This window comes from Bactrocera neohumeralis, chromosome 2 (assembly GCF_024586455.1).
Source record: "Bactrocera neohumeralis isolate Rockhampton chromosome 2, APGP_CSIRO_Bneo_wtdbg2-racon-allhic-juicebox.fasta_v2, whole genome shotgun sequence".
Taxonomy (NCBI): Eukaryota; Metazoa; Arthropoda; class Insecta; order Diptera; family Tephritidae; genus Bactrocera; species Bactrocera neohumeralis.
Window position 1 is genome coordinate 76,929,405 of NC_065919.1, and position 19,454 is coordinate 76,948,858.

At 35.3% G+C, this 19,454-nt stretch overlaps 2 protein-coding genes across 3 annotated transcripts in view; both read right to left on the bottom strand.

Moving 5' to 3' along the window:
* Nucleotides 1-1,605: 1,605 nt before the first annotated feature.
* LOC126767896 (AN1-type zinc finger protein 6) overlaps nucleotides 1,606-19,454 on the bottom strand; it is a 76,541-nt gene continuing 58,692 nt past the window's right edge. The window contains exons 1-6 of one of the 2 annotated variants that reach the window (XM_050485611.1): nucleotides 13,288-13,435; nucleotides 10,162-10,661; nucleotides 9,468-10,071; nucleotides 9,210-9,368; nucleotides 5,677-5,845; nucleotides 1,606-4,793 (exon numbers count right to left, since the gene is read on the bottom strand). In XM_050485611.1, coding sequence (XP_050341568.1) covers nucleotides 4,645-4,793; nucleotides 5,677-5,845; nucleotides 9,210-9,368; nucleotides 9,468-9,566 — 576 coding nt within the window. In that variant the 5' untranslated portion in view covers nucleotides 9,567-10,071; nucleotides 10,162-10,661; nucleotides 13,288-13,435 and the 3' untranslated portion in view covers nucleotides 1,606-4,644. Of the gene's footprint in view, nucleotides 4,794-5,676; nucleotides 5,846-9,209; nucleotides 9,369-9,467; nucleotides 10,072-10,161; nucleotides 10,662-13,287; nucleotides 13,436-19,454 lie in introns of those variants that run through there. The other variant, XM_050485610.1, reaches the window with a different exon arrangement.
* Nucleotides 6,985-8,744, bottom strand: LOC126767891 (uncharacterized). The gene is made up of 2 exons (XM_050485603.1): nucleotides 8,201-8,744; nucleotides 6,985-8,124 (listed from the first exon to the last, which is right to left on the bottom strand). Exons 1-2 carry the CDS (start codon nucleotides 8,406-8,408, stop codon nucleotides 7,070-7,072), a joined length of 1,263 nt encoding a protein of 420 aa, XP_050341560.1. The 5' UTR covers nucleotides 8,409-8,744; the 3' UTR covers nucleotides 6,985-7,069.

A 19,454-nucleotide genomic window follows, 5' to 3' on the forward strand; every position in this document is an offset into this window, starting at 1 on the left:
TCAATCGAAGAGATAAAACAAAATTCGCTGAAAGCCATCCGAAAAAATGCTTATGTGTTTCGAGGACTGGAGAAATCGTTGGCATAAGTGTATTACATCTGGTGAATCTGGCAAATATTTTATTGGAATTGTCGATCAGTCATAATTGGACAAAAACCTATAAGAAATGAGCTCCCAATAGGTGGTTCTATTTTTTGGGCAGAATAACGCAGTTTAGAACGGTAAGTAATATTGAAGCTTCAATTTGCCGATTGATACACCGTTCAGCCTGCACTTGAGAGATGTTGAGTAACAGTCAAATCATCCTCAAACCAATATTTGAGGGCATGTCTCGCACGGTGGTTTCCTTCCGGGTAGCTTTTCGTAACAGAAAATTTGTGCCACTTTCACCCAAGAGATGACATGATCAGAACAAGACACGTATGTATCTATTTAAGTACAAGATGTATTCAGAAAATAACGGGAATTTCAATATTTTGCCTGTTTAGAGAGATCAATTCTAAACCCGATGCACCATCCTCTATAGAGGAAAATCGCTGAAAGTGTTAATGCATTTCTATCACTAAAAGCTTTGCTCTACAAGTAAGTGATCCATTGTGAGATTCCCCACTTTTCTTTTTAAGAAAAAACAGAAACTTCAAATTTAATGCGGAATTTTTATTTTTTTTAAGATTATTTCTTTCAAATGTTGGCCGCGGTAGTAACTGGCCAACAACATGGGTGATGTTTTGTTCCTAAACCTAAATCAAAGCGGGATTGTCGACATAGACCCACATGAAAAAGTCTAACGGTGTGATATTGCAGGATATTGGTGGCCAATCAACAAACCCAGAATGTAAAATTATCTGCTCACCGAAGTGTTCTCTCACAAAATCCATTGATTGACGCATTGTATGGGAAGTGGCGCCTTCTTGTTGAAACCAAATGGCGCCGACATCACGAGCTTCAATTTCGAATAGTTGGTTATCAATTATTTCAATGTAACGGTAGGCCGTTGACGATTACGTTCGCACCGGCATAATTTTTGAAGAAATTTCCACTGAATTTGGATGAAATGGCAGCTCTTGAATCTCGACAGGTTGCTCTTCGTTCCAAATGCGACAATTTTGCCTACCCTTTGAGCCAGAAATGGGCCTCATCGCTCAAAAAAATTTGGATTTCGGATCTTCTTGACACTTTTCCTATATATTTTGTACGCTTTCAATTTAAGATCTCGACGTAAATCGCGCCAAGTTGTTCCATGTGTCTGTACGAATTGCTGCGAACGGCACCGAATCGACTCACCACGGTCTTCGTGTACACTCTCAGCAACGGACGTGGTCTATACGGTTGAATATTATGCAAGATGGATGATGGCGTTGCGAATAGTACGCTCAGTAGGGCGATTATGTCGTAGACGTAAGTCTTTCTATGATGAAATACTAAAAAATATTGAACAAAAATGACATGACAGCTTTATAAGACTCACGCGTGATCTGTCAAAAAAAGGATATACGTAGAAAAAAAGTGCCTCTACTTGATCCACCCGTTATAATCTGTCACGACCTATGTAACCAAAACTATAAGCACCCCTTACAACCTAGACTATAAGTATTAAAATACAGATTTTAGATTTTTATTATAATTCTTTCATTCATTTATTCATCATCAAATAATTACAGTGATTGGTGTTAGGTTGTTTATCAATTAAATTTTATTCATTTCAATTTACGCATTTATTTCTCGCCTTCATACACATTAAATTAATAGAGTTCATTGTTTCACTTTTACGCAGCAGCTTGCATTTACTGTTACTTATTGTTGCACTGCACTTAACCAATGTACGAAGTTGTTGTTGTCTTTAGTTTAAGCCTAAGAGCAACACTGCTATTATTTTTCGCTAAGCCAAAAGACATACAGCATACATACATAAAGGGGAAATAAAGGCGACAAAAACAATTGGTTTTAATTTTTTTTAATATATTTATGTATTTATTACTTCACCACAACTAATCAACTTATAAAACTACATATACAATATGTCGTCAACTGCAATTCACTAAATATTTTACATTAACTAAAATTAAGCGAAGAAAAATTTATGTGAAAACAAACTAAGCAACTAGGGTGAAGGGGGAGAGAGTCGATTCCAAAAAGCATATACATACTTATATAATGCTAGAAAATTACATAAAATGTGCAGCGCCGAAAAGTAGACAATGCACAACTGTTTTGTTATTATTTCTTTTACGCATTGTTGTTGGCCACTTTTCAGGCTTACAGTTGCAAGTCTAATGCAATAAGCGGCTAACAAATTTGGTTGTACACAAACGAAATTTGCGGCAACACGTACTCCCCCGTCAGTGCGCACCATTTTTGAAGCTTTTGATTATCTCATATATTTGTTTTTGTTATATTTGCGTTTTTAGCTTTGCTAGGCCTAACTCTGCCACACTGCAACAGAGCGTTGCGCGGCGCGGCGGCAGACACAACATTCGATAAACAAATTGCAATTTTTCAAAATGTATATTTTTTATTAATAATTAATTACGAGTTACTTCAAGATTAACTAAAAAATGTAAAATCGACTTCTACTTCAACAATAAAATTGCAGTTTTACGGTGTTTTTGCTAAGTTTTTGTTTGCTTTTTTGTTACGTTTTCCAATCGATTTACATCATAAAACAAGCAAGAGGGGTAATTAATATTAATATTATTATCATAGTTTGAGGGAAGAAACTAAATAACGCTTAAAGTAAAAGAAATATAACTAAAAAAAAGTAAACTCAAATAAAATCATACTGGAAAAGCAATGAGCAAAATCAACAAAAGGAAGTAAACGTTTTAATTTTTAAGATTTTTTGTTTTTTTTTTTTTGTATAGAACGAACCGTGGTGAGATAGTAGATAATCTTATATTGCTAAGTCAGTTAAAATATAACTTTTATCGCTTGCGCCCACTCATCTATGTATTATCATTATATATATATATATGTAGGTAATATGTATATTTTATTAAATTAAATTAATCCATTTGCATTTACTCTCATTTATGATTACGCTTACATCTTCAGCTTCGATCTTTCATTTATTTATAGTTTTTTGTTTTTTTGTTTTTTTTTTTAACTTTATATTTAATATTTACTTATTTTCCTTTCGTTTACCGTTTCTTTTACTGCACTATACACTAAGTTTTTTGTTTTTAGTTTTTAATTAAAATATGTTGTTTACTCCTGCACGCAATTTTTAATAGTAAACTAGGTAAAAGTACTTTTTTTGTTATTTTGTGATTTTTTTCATTTTTTTTGCAATTTTTTTCTCTTATTTTTTACTTGTTACTTGTTTTTAGCTCATTTTCTGTCTCGCTTGTGTTGTTGTTATTAATAATAATATAATGTAATAGTAATAGTATTAATAATAATTAATATTTTGTTTTTGTTATTTGCTTCGTTTGTATTTACTTATTTTTTTTGCTGTAATTGAAATTAGTATTAATAAAGTTCTATAGTTTTCTTATTGTTTGGTTTGCCAAGTGTGTGTATATGTGAGTTGATGTTTGTTCTCTAAGTAAATTTTAATTTTTTTTTGTTGTGATAACTGTATGAATTTTGAAATATATAGTAGCTTAAACGCTAAACGCAGCCAAAAAGCAACCAGCTTCCTAGAGCTCTCGGTGAAGACATGTGTACGCTCTCGCTCGTGTGTCGCATGGGGGGTTGGGTTGTTGGTCTGTACATATGCGCCATGTGTTGTTGCTGTGCTGTGTGTTTGCAGAGTTGACGCTGGCCTGGAAAGTGCTTGGAAATAAGTTGTTTGTTTGTTACATCTGCGTAAACGCCTTCATCATCATCAGTGCTGCTGCTCAGGTGTGCGGCTGCTGGAAGTGCGCGTCGAGTTGATCGAGCGCTGTGCTGCTGCTACACTGCTCGCCTTGAATCCGAAGCGCTGCGAGATATAGTCATATTAATAGAGGTGGAGGTGTTCGGTCCAAGCAAACGCTACGCTGCTTCTACACTGCACTGCCGCCTCAGCTGCTTGCGGTGTTTCACCGTGCGCCGAGTGGTTGGAGCGTGTATACACTGCCGTGGCGGCACACGCCCGCGCTGCTGCTGGCCAAACATTAGACGCCTGCTTTCAAGAGTATTTACTACATTTGGCCGTGCTTTTAATGCAAGTTTGTCAGTATGTTCCAGCATACATTCGTCGTATTTGGCGTTAGGCGTGCGCGCCGTTGGCATTGCCGTTGTGGCGGGCGTTGCAACTATCTGCCGTTTTCGCAGGCAAGTTTCGCCTTTGCCCCGTGTGTTGGTCGTACTAGTCTTTTCTTCGACATTTTTGTTTTTGTATGGGTGTGTGTGTTTCTGCGTGTGCCTGTGTATCTTTATGGAGTGTGGAAGTGTAGCTCTTTTTCTCTTTGCTTGTGTTTTTAATTTTCCCTCTGCTCTTTGCACTATAAACTATACTTTCTTAGCTGAGTTCTTTTATGTTTTCTTTTCGGCATTTTGTTTTCATTTCATTTGTAGTGTTGTTGTTTATATTAATTATTATTATATATATAGTTATTAATTATATTATCATTATTATTTATATTTAATTTTTATGTATATATTTAATATTTATATTTATATATATATATATTTATATTATAAAGTTGATGGCACAAAAGTTCAAATTTTTTGTATTTTTTCGCCAACTACCACAGGATTATTGCGTCGAATTTCTTGGGCCCCATGTTCCCGATAGTTAAATGTGCAGTCGTGTTTGTCGCTGTATCTGTGTACAGCGCAGTAGAGTCCACCGCATCGGCACTGAAAACCTGTAAATGAACGAAAATTTGATGAAATTGTTGAAAACAATAAAATAAAATTAAAATTTTATAAACGAAAAGTATTAGAGGCAAGTAAATTAGATGAAGAAGAGGCAAGATATGCAAGCGACTAACAAGGCACGCACATTCAGATACTATAATATATTTGATGCCCCGAAAAATCGTCTCCTTATAACAATTATGCTATGTTCCCACCAAAGATTTTAAGTGATTAGATTACATTTAATCTCTTCACTAATCTCACGTTCTCACTGCCGTTGGACAGATGATAAAACAGATGTTTTTGCCATTCAAGAATTCACATCGCTTAATATTAGTAAAAGAAAACCTTGTTCTATAGTATTTTGTTATAATTTTTAAATATTTTGCATATAATGAAAATAATGGACTCATTTTATTTGAGAAGTCGATTTTCTGGTGAATTCAGATTCATTGCGTTTAATTCATTTGTTTGTTTACATTTTTACTTGTTGCAGTGTCTAAATCAGCTGTGTAATAGATTTCCAATGCTGACAAGTAGATGGCGCAAAATCAGAGTCGCACCGAGAGATTTAGAGTGGATCAGTTTCAAATCACTTCGATGAAGTGGTTTTTAACTGTCATTTTTGTATGGGATAAACTACTCAACAGCCGAAATCGTGTGATTAAGTGTCGGTCTTAACATGGTATTAGACTTTCAGTTAAAAGTTTGTAGGTGCTTCTACTCTCAAACAACAACTTCACATCTTAAATCGGCAGAGAGGCTTTTTCAAGCGCCAATCATCTTTATATTATATTATTAAGTGCATGACTCGCGCTCGCATATTTTTCCTTTCTATCAAGATCAATATTTTCCTCGCCTATCTTCTTTCTTTCATAATTCGGCACTCACCTGTAAGACCAACTTTCTTGCGGCATTCAGCGCAACGATTCTTTTTCTTTTTTGCATCTTTGTCTTCCTCCTTGTCTTTATCATCTTCGGCTGTTTGGGAGGATGTTGATGGACCGGCAACGGCAGCAGCTTCGGTGCTAGTCTTAGCTGCGCTTTCTTCGTTTATTTTCTGCAAGCAAAAGAATAAAGCATAAATTTGAATTTAATGTAAAGTCAAAGAAACAAATATCACATAATTATAGAAAAATATATAATATCAAAATGTAACCTGCATTCACTACAAAAAAAGGTGAAATCAATAAGTTTAGAACTGCCGCTAGTACTCGGTATACATAGAACTATTCAAAATACTAAGCTATATGGCGGATAGCGGGTGAGCAGCATGCACTTCTGCCTTCTTCTTCCTATACGAGTGCATACATACATATTTATTTACGTCGGTATCTATAGCAGAAGCATTGCACATTTTAGGTGGCTAACAGCCAAAATTTCTTCGCTCTAATGCCAATTTTATTTGTTGATATTAAGGCGAAACAAAACTCGTGCCCTGCTACTTGCTGCTGCACAGCCTAGGCGAGTGCAGTGCCCGTGAAATTTAATTAAACACTCGAACAAGTACTTAGTAGCGAGTTGCATACACATTCAGGTGACTTTTATGTAATCCCACTGCTTTTGTCTTTTTATCAGAAATTGCGGAAGTTTAAGGGAGCAGCCAAAAAGGCATTAAATAAGTAATGTGGAGCATAGAAAATTAATAAAAAAAATATTTACATAAAACTAATTTGCGATTACGACAATATTTTCGAAAAATACATGAAACTAAATAAAGTTAAAATCATAAAAACGTTAATCGTTGCAGCAGCAATAACCCGCAGAAGAAAAAAAAAGTTTTCATAAAAGAACTTGAGGTTAATCGGTCAGATTGTATGGCAGATATGTGCTAAAATAGGTCTATGTCGGCGATTCCGACAAATTAGCAGATTCTTAGGGAGAAAAAAACATGTGCAAATTTTCAGATCGATATTGCAAGTCATCGATTCATATCGAACATAGTATGTAGCTGTCAAAGTGTAAAAATTTCGATATTTCTATTGACAGCTTCAAGATTTTAAGCTTCTGCCTACAAGCAAAGCAATAAAAATTAAACAAAATTTACTATTTTCAAGAAAAAACAAAAAAAATAAATATGTAGTTAGATATGTAAGGGCAAATGAGAAACCAATAGTTCTTGCCACATGTATGTATTTACATAAATATTGAGTAACTGCAAGACATTTTGTAACACAACGTTGCAATATGTTCAGTGATAATTTGAAAAAAAAAAAAAAAACACCAACGCAAAAAATTAATTTGCAGTTACTCTGCAGGGTAGGAAATGCAGACGAAATACCGTTCAAATTGAAGAGTGTGCGGCATTTGTAACAAACAATTTAATCAAGAAGCTAATTGGTAAGACATTTACCCCTTTTTTAGACGAATTATTATTACTAGTTGAGGGAGCCGTCGAAATGGGTTCGGCGATTGGCACAACCGACGGCGGTGTTAATGAATTTTGCAACTCCTCCGCTGTTGGTGCACTACTACCGCCACCAACAACACCACTGTTGTCGACATCGACAGCAGCTACATTAGTGACAACCGTATTACTAGCTACTGCGTCATTTGTTGCTGCTGCTGGTGGCGCTTCTTCATTGTTTGCGTTCTTCTGCTTGGCATTATGCGCTTCTTTGACCATAGCCACCATTATATTGTTGCTAGTAGTTGGTATAGTTTCGTAGGATTTCAAATTATTGCCAGCAAACATTTCAGCGCCTTCATAAACTTTGGACGCATGAGTATTAAGCGCCGTTTTGTCGTGCACAGGACTAAAGCGACGCACCGGTGGCACGTTTACTGAACCCGATTCGATGATGCCAACGCCGGTTGCCACATGTTTCGTACCGCCACTGTGGCGGCGCTTGAGCAAACGTTTGCCGCTGCTGCGGCGTTTGCTGGCACCCTGCACATTTTCGCTGGAGCTTGTAGGTGCATTTGGGCGTTCTGCTGAGAGTTCATTCGGTATGGACTCGGTTGCGTTTGGTGTCTCTGGCAGTTTGGTAGCAAATTGCTGCTGCAATTTGGATAACTCAGCCGCTTCGTATTCAGCTTGCGCGCCTTGCGGTACTTTCTTAAGTTTCTTAGTGACTTTATTTGTGCCCGCTTTACGTTTCAGCACCGTAACATGCTTCACCTTCAATATCGACTTGGACTTTTCCACTGTGGGCAGCTGGCTACCCACCGTGTCTTTTGTATTCGCGGCATTGGTTTGTGACTTGCTTTTGGCAGTTGTTAGACGTATTTTAGACTTGGTATTTGGTGAACTGAAATTTACATGACGTTTGCGTTTCGCTGTTGTTGTTGTTTGGCGGTTGATATCATCGCCGCTGGCAGAGCGTAATTTTCTAGTGTCTTGTGAAATACAAGTAACAAAGGAAAGGTATATGAAACAATATGCAATTGGTTAGCTTTATTTTATTGTGCTCACGATTTCGGCGTGCCGCTGCCGCCGTGTTTGAGGTGGTTGGCAGTGCAACAGACGTGGCTGTAGCCGCCACCGACGACGTTGCAAAGTTATTAGCAATTTTATCGTCTTGTTGCTGTTGTTGTTGCTGTTGCTTACGTATACGCTCATTGGCGTCTGTGGTGGCGGTTGTGGCCGCACTCGGTGCAGTCTTCATTTTGGCGGCGGACATAGTTTTCGCTTTTGTTGGCTTGATTTTGAATGGATTTACTTAACTTGCGGTGCAATTGGAAATTAAGGAATGTGTTGTTAGGCGTCGAAAAAGCGGTGCCGAAAGATTTGCGTTAATTTTCAGATTAAACAAATTTGGTCGAACGGAAATTTTCATTATTAAAAAGCCATTTTATACAATCCGCACTACTACTTCGGCCACGTGAACAAATTTAATAGACATACGTCGGATTTCGGCTGTTCTTTTTTGGTATTTACTTATGTATTTTTAAATTTATGAGATTTTAAAAATTTTTTGAAGTTGGAAAACTGAAAATTTACTTAACAAGCGATTTAAAATTCACAGAAAAAGTTTGTTTCATTAAAATTTTCATTTCAACGCAGGCACAAGTGCGATAGCGCAAGGAAGGAAGGGGCTGCTTTTGAATATTTATACGAGAATTCTTATTTAAATTTACACTACTACTTTACACTTTTCTCAGCTTCCGTTGGTGTAGTTAAGTTAATAGAGCTTTTCACGAGACTGAAAGTTTGCATACGTTTTTCTTCTCTCAAAGAAGCTACCATCATTCGTCGGAACCGCTAATATTGGACCACTACAGCATATACATAGCTGCCATACATATTGTCCAAAACAACGAATGTTTTTTCCTTTGTGAAAGGATAATAAAATGATACATTTTTTTTTTAACATAACCTCAAAACCTCTTTGAAATCTTAAAATCATCATAACCCACCACATTACATATGTATATCATACATACTTGTGTTAAAATCCCATATTTTACACTTTCTGACTCACCTCTTTTATTTCATTATGCTGCAGCTGTAAACTTTGCACTGTCGGCTGTGCTGTATTGGTTATTGTGATGGCTGGATTGAATGTGGGACTTGGCTGTGGGCTTGGAACTGATACAGGTGTGCTGCTAACAGGTGGTTGTTGCTTTTTTCTCAAAGAATCCTATGTGGTATAAGAAGAAAACAGTTAGTAACACTTCGTAAAGACAAAATTCAATAATTTAAGAAATATAGACTCTATCAAATCTAAAACTATACTTACCTTATAGCACACGGAGCAGAGACCATCGGTGGCTGGATTGCCGTAGAAACCGCAACCGGAGCGGCACATAGGTTGCATTGGATTGGATTCACGTTCCATTGTTTGTTTTGTGGTTGTTGTTTGTTCCTGTACTTTAGTTGATTTGCTTTATTAGTAGTGTAGTTGTTTTGTTTCAATAACTGCTCTGTTTTTTGTTGTATGCGCGCTTCTGCAACGACTTTGCTAACTTTGCCTACGCCTTTTTATGAATTTATCACCACTTCTTAGCACCGCTCGCGCAATAATTAGGCGTCTGGTTGCAATCACGGGGGCTTTATTGCCGATTATTGTAATTGAATGTTGTTGTTGTTGTATTTGGTTTATGCGTTGTTGACGTTTCAGAAATTTAGAGAACAGTGAAGTTTATAATAACAGTTTATTCTTTGTAACACAACTCGTTGATAGAAGAACACCGAAGAAAATTTGCAAATAACTGTTGGCTTTCAATTTCAATTTAAGCGAATAGCAAATTCAATACAAAAAAATGCACGTGAGTGAGAGTTCCGCTGTTTCAATAACTCCAATAACAACAACACACGCTGACTCTGCTCGCTCGTTTTAGACACTGCAAAATAAAGTAAAAAACGCACAAAATTAGTACAAGCGCTCATTAGCAGCAAATTGCTGAAAAATATTCATTTGCAAACACACTCACCAAACACTTGCACAACAATTGAAGAATTTATTTGATTTGTGTTTTTCTTTTTGAAGATTCAGTTCCAAGTGCTATACTTTATGAACTGATTGTCCAGTTGTAGCTGGTTGTATATGACTGTTTTTCTCGCTGTTATTGTTGCTGTTGTTGTGCGCATACAATTGCACTTGCAATTGCGGAGAACTAAGATTTAATATAAGAGCAGTAAGTAAGTAAGTAAAAAAGCAACTGTTTTGTTGCTAGCTAATGGTTGTTGTATTTGGCGGTGGTGTTGGTGACTGTTGACCGGTGACTGGCACACACTGTCGCCTTGCTGATTTGACTCTACTTTCGTTTATTACACTTCGCACACCGATAGCCGCTGATGCTGCCGCTATTACCACTCTGGCTGAGCTCTGATAAACTCACTCGTTTTCGCTAGTACCCAGTTATTATGCTTAACGCTGCCGCCGCTGCTGCTCTTTTTGTTGTTGGGCGTGAACTTTTAATGCTCAATAGAACTGTAATTGAAGAAAATAAAGAGATTTGTTTAGTTTCATGTGAATTTGATGCATGGAAATTACATTTTTACATTTAATATTAAACAAAATGTGCATATTATACAAAATAATGATTACTTAAACGATTACTTGCGCGTTTAGGAGATGCATGTGCAATATGAGACGAATCGGCTAGTGAGAAAAACAATCATGTGTGCAATTTTCAAAGCTATTACTCATAGTAAATTGCAAACTGTTATGGAATACGCTTGGCAGCACTGGCTGGTGTGCATGGAAGGCTTTCGAAAGTAGTAAATCATGATTTTTAAATAAAAATCCAATAATATGTGACTAACGGCTAAGTGAGCGAAACCAAATATCAAATTAATACAGGAAAGTTGCAAAATATACAATCATGGAATAGAGAAATTTTTGAAAAAAAGAATATTGTCAGTCATCAGCGGCAATTTTTACAAACAATGATATCAAAGTTTTAAATTCAGTTTTTTGCTCAATTAATTGATTGTTGCTGTTGTAAATACATAGCTTTAAATATACGAATTTGTAATATATAGTATGTTAAATTACTTTCGTGCACGCAAAAATCAGCGATGATTAATGACGGTGCTGGCGATGGAGTTTGCCAAGTTTGAGACAAAAATTTAAAATATTTAAAATGTACAGCAAGGAAAAAAGTATAATATATAAAATAAAAAAGAAAATACTTTAACTTCCGTTGCATAGAACCAATAATACCCTCGCAAATAAAAAAGTTTATTTATATTTATGCTGTAGTTGTCATATATCAACAATCTGTTTGGAGATTATAGAATAGCCAGGAAGAATAATCTATGTCAACTTGATTGGCTATGTGTTTATTTGTTAAACATTATTGCATTTGAATTTAAAAAAAAATGTTTAATTCACCGTTTGGGTTGGGTTTACTTTAGTATCTCATTTTCATTGCTTATCTTAAATGTCAATTTTTTTAAATTTATATAGCACGGATAGCCAATGAATTAAACTTTGTTTTAAATGTAAATTTATTGTTAAATGTTAATTTGTTTTTTAGATATAAGTAAGCAAAAAAACGCACATTTTTTCACATTTGCTCAAATAATGGCTCTCTCTTTCTTTTTGAGGTTTTTGTTGCACTGCTTGCAAAAAATTTAACCAATTTAACACACACACATTCATTTTGAAATATATTTAATTGAATTAATGATAAATTATGAATTTTGTTGGAATTTTATGTACAATTTAATAAATAAAACAGCTGTCAATTACGTGTTATACTGTTCCTTGAAATGTAAGCAAAATTACTGAATATGAACTGTCAAACGGCGAAGAAAATAAACACAAAAGGAATACAGTAATAACCCAACAAATCAAAATGGTAGGTTACATTTGGGTTACTTTACATAGGACTCATTTCGGATCGAAGGTTGAAAGTATTAACAAAATACGTCCATATAACGAAAATTAGTATCGGTAATACCAAGATAACCCAACCAACCATTTATACAAGACCCTGAAAATTGGGCAATATATTACGTTATAACGAAAAATTTGAATAAAAAATAAAAAAAATTTATACATATACAATTTTTAATTTTTTGTTATTTAAATAAAGTGGATTTCCACTTTAATTCATTGAAATAATAATAATAATAAACATAGAGTCACTCTATGCGTAAAAATACATACATTTTATAATAATTAGCGAAAATTGTAGGGAAAAACTGCGATTTTACACCATTTTCAGGAGGCTGCCCTAGAGCCCCCCGTGGTCCTAGGGGGGGAAGGGTGCTATTATTCAAAAGCTCCATTCATTACCTTTCAAATGAGGGGGGTAGCAAGCCCCCAGCCCCCTCCCCCTTTGCGCAAAACCTCTTCAAAATGAGATACTAAACTAAACATTCCCCACCGTTTTATTATTTTAGTTTTCTTATTATTATTTTAAATTTTTTTTAAATCATAAATTTTAACATTTTACAAATTTGTTTTTATTGAATTTATAATGTTTTTTATGTAAAATTTTCAGGGATATTTATATTATTATTTTTATTTAAACTGAAACATTTTAAAATATTTTAAAAAAGCCAGACGAATATTTTTTTCTTGCAATAACACCATAAACACACTTTACTTATTTATCGGCGCAATTTAATATAAATATTTTTAGCTCCTTTTGCACTTCTGTTTGCATTCCATGAACAGCCGCCATTAGAAATCAGTGCACACAATGGAGACACGAATCAAATGCACACACAAACATACACATGTTTTGCGAAAAATATTGCAAATAGTAAATTGTAATAACAAAAAAAGTTAACAATAATTGCAACAGCTGCGCGCCAACATAAAAAATGCAACGAAAAAATGACACTAATGACAACACCAACAACACAATGCTGCAAAAAGAAGCAGTAAAAAGCACAATTGTAGTTGTTGTACAACCGATGGTGTACAACAAACAAAGTGGGCGCTTTTATGTTAATTGTCAAGCAAATGTTTTTCAAGGCTGTCGCTGGACCAGAAGTCAGCGCCAACTACAGCGGCAAATCTTGCGCCGCGTTCAAAACAAAATCAAAACCGAGGAGAATGAAGTAAAGCGCGGAGCAGATAAAATTTATCGAATTCTTACATTTTTTGCAAAAATAATAGTAAATTCGCGTGGCTGCGACGATTGCGATCGCTGCCAAGAAGTTCCAAGCACCAACGATCGAACAAACTGGCACCATATGCTAATATCTATGTATGTGTGTATGTGCAAACACGGCGTTCGTCCAGCACAGCAAACAAGCTCACAACTGGCGCAGCACAATACTGCAACTGAACCGGATTGAGCTGGGGACAGAAACTCTAGCTGGCGGTGACACGCACACACATGTGAGTGCATAAGTGAATGTATGTATGTAAGTGCACACAAGAGACTGTTAGCGCTGCTGATAAAACCTCTGCGGGAGCAATTTTTGTAATGTAATGGAAGTTTTGCTGTTATTTATGGAGTTTTTCTTATTATTGTTGTTGTTTCTTATGAATGTCTAGTGTTGCTGTCATTTGCTGTTTATGTTATGCTAATATAAGTTTACCCATTTATGTAAGTATGGAAGTGCATACATATAAACTGATACTTGTTATTCTTTCGAGACTTTTTTTATTTTTCTGCCTCAAGCCTGGGAGAGTGAGTGTTTTTCTTCCACCCAGCACTCGAACTTGTATTCTGTGTTGTTGTCTAGACTTGGAGGAGTGTAATGTTTGTTGTCATAGCAGAGTGCACAGGTAAACAATTAAATATGTAAGTATTATGTATGTATGTATGTACATATATGCGTGTGTTTGATTGTGCGTTTTTTAAACGTTTTGCCTAACAGTGTCAATTGTTGCCAAGACTGAAAATGAGCTTTTTTGGCATTGCCTTTTACTATGTCTTTCGTTTGTTTTACATTGCTTCTATGTATGTTATCAATTTCCTTCAGGAAAATTTACCATGAATTTTCTAGCTGAGTTGAATTGAGAAAAAGGCAAGAAATGCAAGTCAAGACTATTTTGTAGTCGAATTAGTTTAGAGAAAAATTGTATTGCTTGATATTATTTATAAATTATATTATTTAAAATTGTTTAAATTATTATTTAAAATGCTTGCTTTTAATAATTATTTTTTATCACTATTCATAATATTAATTATTAATTTTTATTCCTTGTTTAATTTTCTATAAAATCTTATATGTGTGAACGTGATTTAGTGTAACTGGAGTAAAAATTATTTCTAAATATAAAATTGATACTGTCAAAGAAACCTGAAGACCCACGCTAACAAAATAACTGTAAGTACTTACGCTCAAACATGCACGAATACAACAAGCTCGACTTGCTGGTTCGCTGGCTGGCTCGCGTGCTTGAAGCCACGATGGGAGCGCAGACTTCTGAAGAAAGTGATACGATCCAAAAGCTACACCTCAACCAAAACCAACACACAAACATATGGCAGAATACAAAAATGAAAAGTGCATAAAGCGGAGAGCGGAAAATAATAGTGGCGGTGAGAAACACTAAGAGCAACAAATTACGAAAATCAGAATGTGGCAAGCTTGAGAAGTACAAAAGGCAAAACATAAAAAAATAAATAAAAACAAGAACAAACTTCAACTAAAAAACTTCCACTGAAAAATGCATTTCATGCTGTGGTGTGTTTGTTATCGAGTGGGTGACATGCGCAGTAGCATATGACCTTACGCTGGCAGAAATTCAATACCAGAGAAAAAGAAAAATGTGAATTGAGTAAATTTATCTCGCACACGCACACACTCAAACAAAAAACTAACATTTCGCTGTAAACGACAATTTCACCACACCTACATGTCAATTATAACAGTAGTGGTAGTGCAGTACGTGGTGAAATAATTACTCAAGCTGTCAAATGCAGAAAGAGCAAAGTCATTGCTTGTTGACAGCAAAACTGTATGACATTACTAAACGTAAATATATGCTCAGACATACGAATATGTACAACCCCACCACTAACAGCTGGTATCAAGTCTGCACATACACTCACACACATGTATGTATGTATCTTTTTGACAATGTAATTTGGCTCGCACGAAACCGAATATCATTTGACAAATGAGCAGTAATGCATTTGAGTGCATAGGAGGAGTCTATTCACCACACTACGCTCACATTATTGCCTTCACTTTACATAACTGCAGTTAGCAGGAGAGCCACTTGTATGTATGCAATAACTCAGTTTCAAAGTAAACGCAAACATTTCCATAAAATCCCCCAGTTAAAGTGGGTAGAATTCATGTTTTCCTACGAATTTGCTCAGCGCTGCCCAACTGCACAAATTGTGGTATGTGGTGAAAAGTTATTATGTTATAAATTTAAGTTACAACTTATATATACATGTGTACATATGTATGTACATATATATATTTCTCCTCGCCCATACGCGTTCGTCTGCACGCACATTTAAATAGACATCAGCTTAATTAAGGCAGACATGGCGCTGGGGACCCCCGCAGTTGTTGGGTCTGCGCTCACGCTGACGTTGTCTATAACGCTGCACGCGCTCGTCAACGCTGGCATTGCACAATACGGTTTGTTGATTCTCCACCTCTCACTCCAAATAAATTTGTATGTGAAAAATCGCACTTACATACATATGTACATATCTATATTTGTACGTGCATAGCAACTAAGGCCGAGTCACGTTTTAAATTACAGGGTGTGTTTTCCAGCATTTCATACACGTATAAATACATACTTTTACTTGCTCTTGTGGGCTAGATTGTGTGAGGGCGGCGAATAGTCATTGTTGCTTGTCAGCTGTGGAATGAAGTACATACATATATTAGATTCTATGCACACGTGTACATATTTACATACTTATGTGTCTTTATACATAGCTGAAATCATCATCGTTAGAAAAGGATTATATTTGCAAAATCTAGTATATTTATTGGGGTTCGTTTAAGAGTGGTTAATGTGGCGATAAAGGTTTATAGCTTTTAGTTAATATTTTTCATGAAGTTAGCAAAATTGGTTGAAAGTCAAATTAACCCCCATTACAACGAAATAACTTCAATTTATTGAATTATTTTTACTTAGTTCTCTTTCTTCTATGAATTTAATCGATGAAATGTGCTAGAACAAAAAAAATGATGATATCAAAAAATATACCATCCCAGAGAACTTTAAGACTCCTCCACAAGTTATGCTCGATTAAAATCCAGCTAGTTCTATACCAATCGAATTTGGAGATCGCTCTAGTATATTGGCTTTATAAATTAGTTTTAATACCATCTGATCAAATTTGACTCGGACTGATCCATTGAGACAGCGTAGGCAAATCGAAGCGCAAATCCTAGAATGGTACAATCTTTCTTATGTCCTTGAAAGTTGATCTCTATATCCCGAATAGTGTGCGTTCCAATGAAATTCCGGCTACGGAATCATTGAAAAAGTTGTATTAGTGTTTTAGGAAGTGTACTATATCACGTAGACAAGCAATTAAGTGGCATAAGGTATTCATTGAAAACTTGTCTCGTCATGCGAGTCATTTATGCACCTCTTCTAATGACGATAACTTCGAAAAGGTTAAAGAAACAGTGTTCGGATATCGTCGTGTTGGAATAACAGAGAGATAGCATAGTATATCAAATATCTATGTATGTATGTATATCTATGTATAAGAGAAGATCGACCCAAAACATTTTAGCGAATGTTTTAGGTATGAAGCGTGACAATGCTAGACTCCTATCACATCCGAATCAAAACCGACATCGAGTAGAGGCTGCAAAATAGATGCTTGACAACGTAGCTGATGGACCCTCTACTTTCATCGAACGAAGCATTACTTATAACCAGACGTGAATTTATAAATATGACCTCGAAACTATCCAATAACCGAGTGAAAGGCGCTTCAAAAATGAGACAAAAGTGAGTGTATGGAAAAATTGGAGTGAGCGTTAGTATAATTGTATTAGCTTAGGGGCGAAATTTGTATTAAAATATGCAAGCTTTTGTAGTGTTTTTCTTGTCAGTTCGGGTCAAATTTGATCAGGTGCTACCATAATCATAATATGTTGCTCTTGACTATTTTTCGGCGGATTGTAGGTGCCAACTTATGACAAAGTTAAGAGTCAAATTAGAAAATCAAAGAAATATCATCTCTGTGCTCGCTTCTCGGGAGTCAAATATTTTGACTTAATGCGTGGTATGCATCATTCGGCTATATACCACTCTCCCAGCGTGGCTACTGGGTTGGTGGAGTAAGTACATATGTTTGTAATTGCAGATACACAGTTGACGCACGTAACGCAACGTACTTCGTGCTTTTTTTTTTTTGCTTGTCAGCTTGCATTTGCTGTTTCTGCAGTGGCGTTAGTGTTGGCAGCGGCGCAGACGTTGTGCTTCTTGGTACTTGTGGCAGCTGACTTTGAGCTGGCAGCGTTTTATGGGGGCGTAGTATTGTATGCATCAAATGTGTAAAGGAGCGCTTACTTCCCTGCCGAAAGCATTTGTTTGCACAAGGGTGTATGTGTAAATGAACGAAAGAATGTACATATGTATGTGTGTTGGTATTAAGACTTGTTTGAATATTTTGCTTTTATAACTGCATAGTCTCATGCATTTGCAATGAAAGCACATGCACATCAACTGCATATAAACATATGTATGTATGTACGTATGTAGTGACTTCATTAGCTTGTTGCAGCAACTTTTATTTTTATTTTTACTTTTCGTTTTGCATTTTTATTCGCTTTCTGTTACTTTTGCGTTTTAGTGCGCCATTAAAGCTGCTTTGAACTTCTTGCTTGTTTGTTTCTGCATACATAAATATGTACATACATGACTAAAGAGGTGTATTTTTGTGCACACGGCCAAATACATACATACATACATACATACATACATACATACATAGTATACATATTTACCTATGCTTGTGCTTTTATTTATTTATTTATCTTTTTTGGCATGATTTTATATTTATTTTTACCCGCTTTTAAACTTGTTCAGCAATAATTCATTTTAGCAACAATTTCGCTTAACAAGTTGTTTATTTAAATGCATAGGTTCGTATTATTCATACATATGAATGCATGTATGTATGTACTTACTATGTACATACATATGTATTCTAAAAGCAATAATTGCATGATCATCAATAGCGCTACACAGTGCTATTGAACAGCAGGTTTTAATGACTGCTCCGACCAGTTGGCTGATTAATTTTGCTGTATGTACATACATATCTATCATATATTTATATGTAGATATACATATATAACTGCATACATACATATACAATTGTGCTTTGGTTACTAGCAGCGCAAAAACATCATCATTGCCTGGCCTCTTTAGCTGCTCTTCATAGCCACAAAGCAATAATATTTGCAATGGAGTCGAAAAAACTTGGCTTTATAAATATGTATGTACTATGTGCAAATACATATATATGTACCCATGATATGAATATATTTCTTTGATTTATTGCGTTTAACGCGACTGCAGTTAGTCAACAATTTTTTATCATTCACTAGCATAAATACATAGGTACATACATATGTATAATTTATTTCTATACAAACAAATGTATGAATAATACGGGCACTCGGAAATATTGCTTGGCTGGTTGCTGCGCTTCGCTAAGCACAGACCGCAACCACATTGACCGAAATAAGTGCGTACAACTCACGAATGGGTATCAAAACCAGGAAAAAACAAGAACAAACGGTAACTACGGTTTCACCGAAGCTAGAATGACACTTAGAAATTAAAAGTTTCCAAATAATAGCTTTATTTTGATACGTAATTTTGTATGGCAGCTATATGCTCTGGAGAACCGATCTGAACAATTTCTTTTTTGTACCGCTGGCTTTTCATCTCGTCTAATAAAATTGCTTTACGACTTTAAGAACTTGGAAAGAAAAGTTGTTTGAGTAATAAAAGTTTTAAAAAAGTCATGTTACGTTACAACAGAAGCTATAGCAAAAAGCTTTTTATAAAATAAATTTTATACATATGTATGTACATATATAAAATATATTAAATTTTATGAAAAATCTATCCACAAAATTCTTAAAGTTGACGTTTCCGTCAAATATTGTAAATATTTCAAGCATTTTCAATTTTGTGTGCAAGTTCAAAGAATGTTTACGTGCTTTCATTGAAAATCTTGAAAAGAAAATTCTAAATTTACCATTTCCAACAGATTGTTTTTAGTATTTCAAGGTTTTCGATATTCCATGAAAGCTCGAACGATTTTTACACAAAGCTTTCATAAAAACACACCAAAAATGTGCA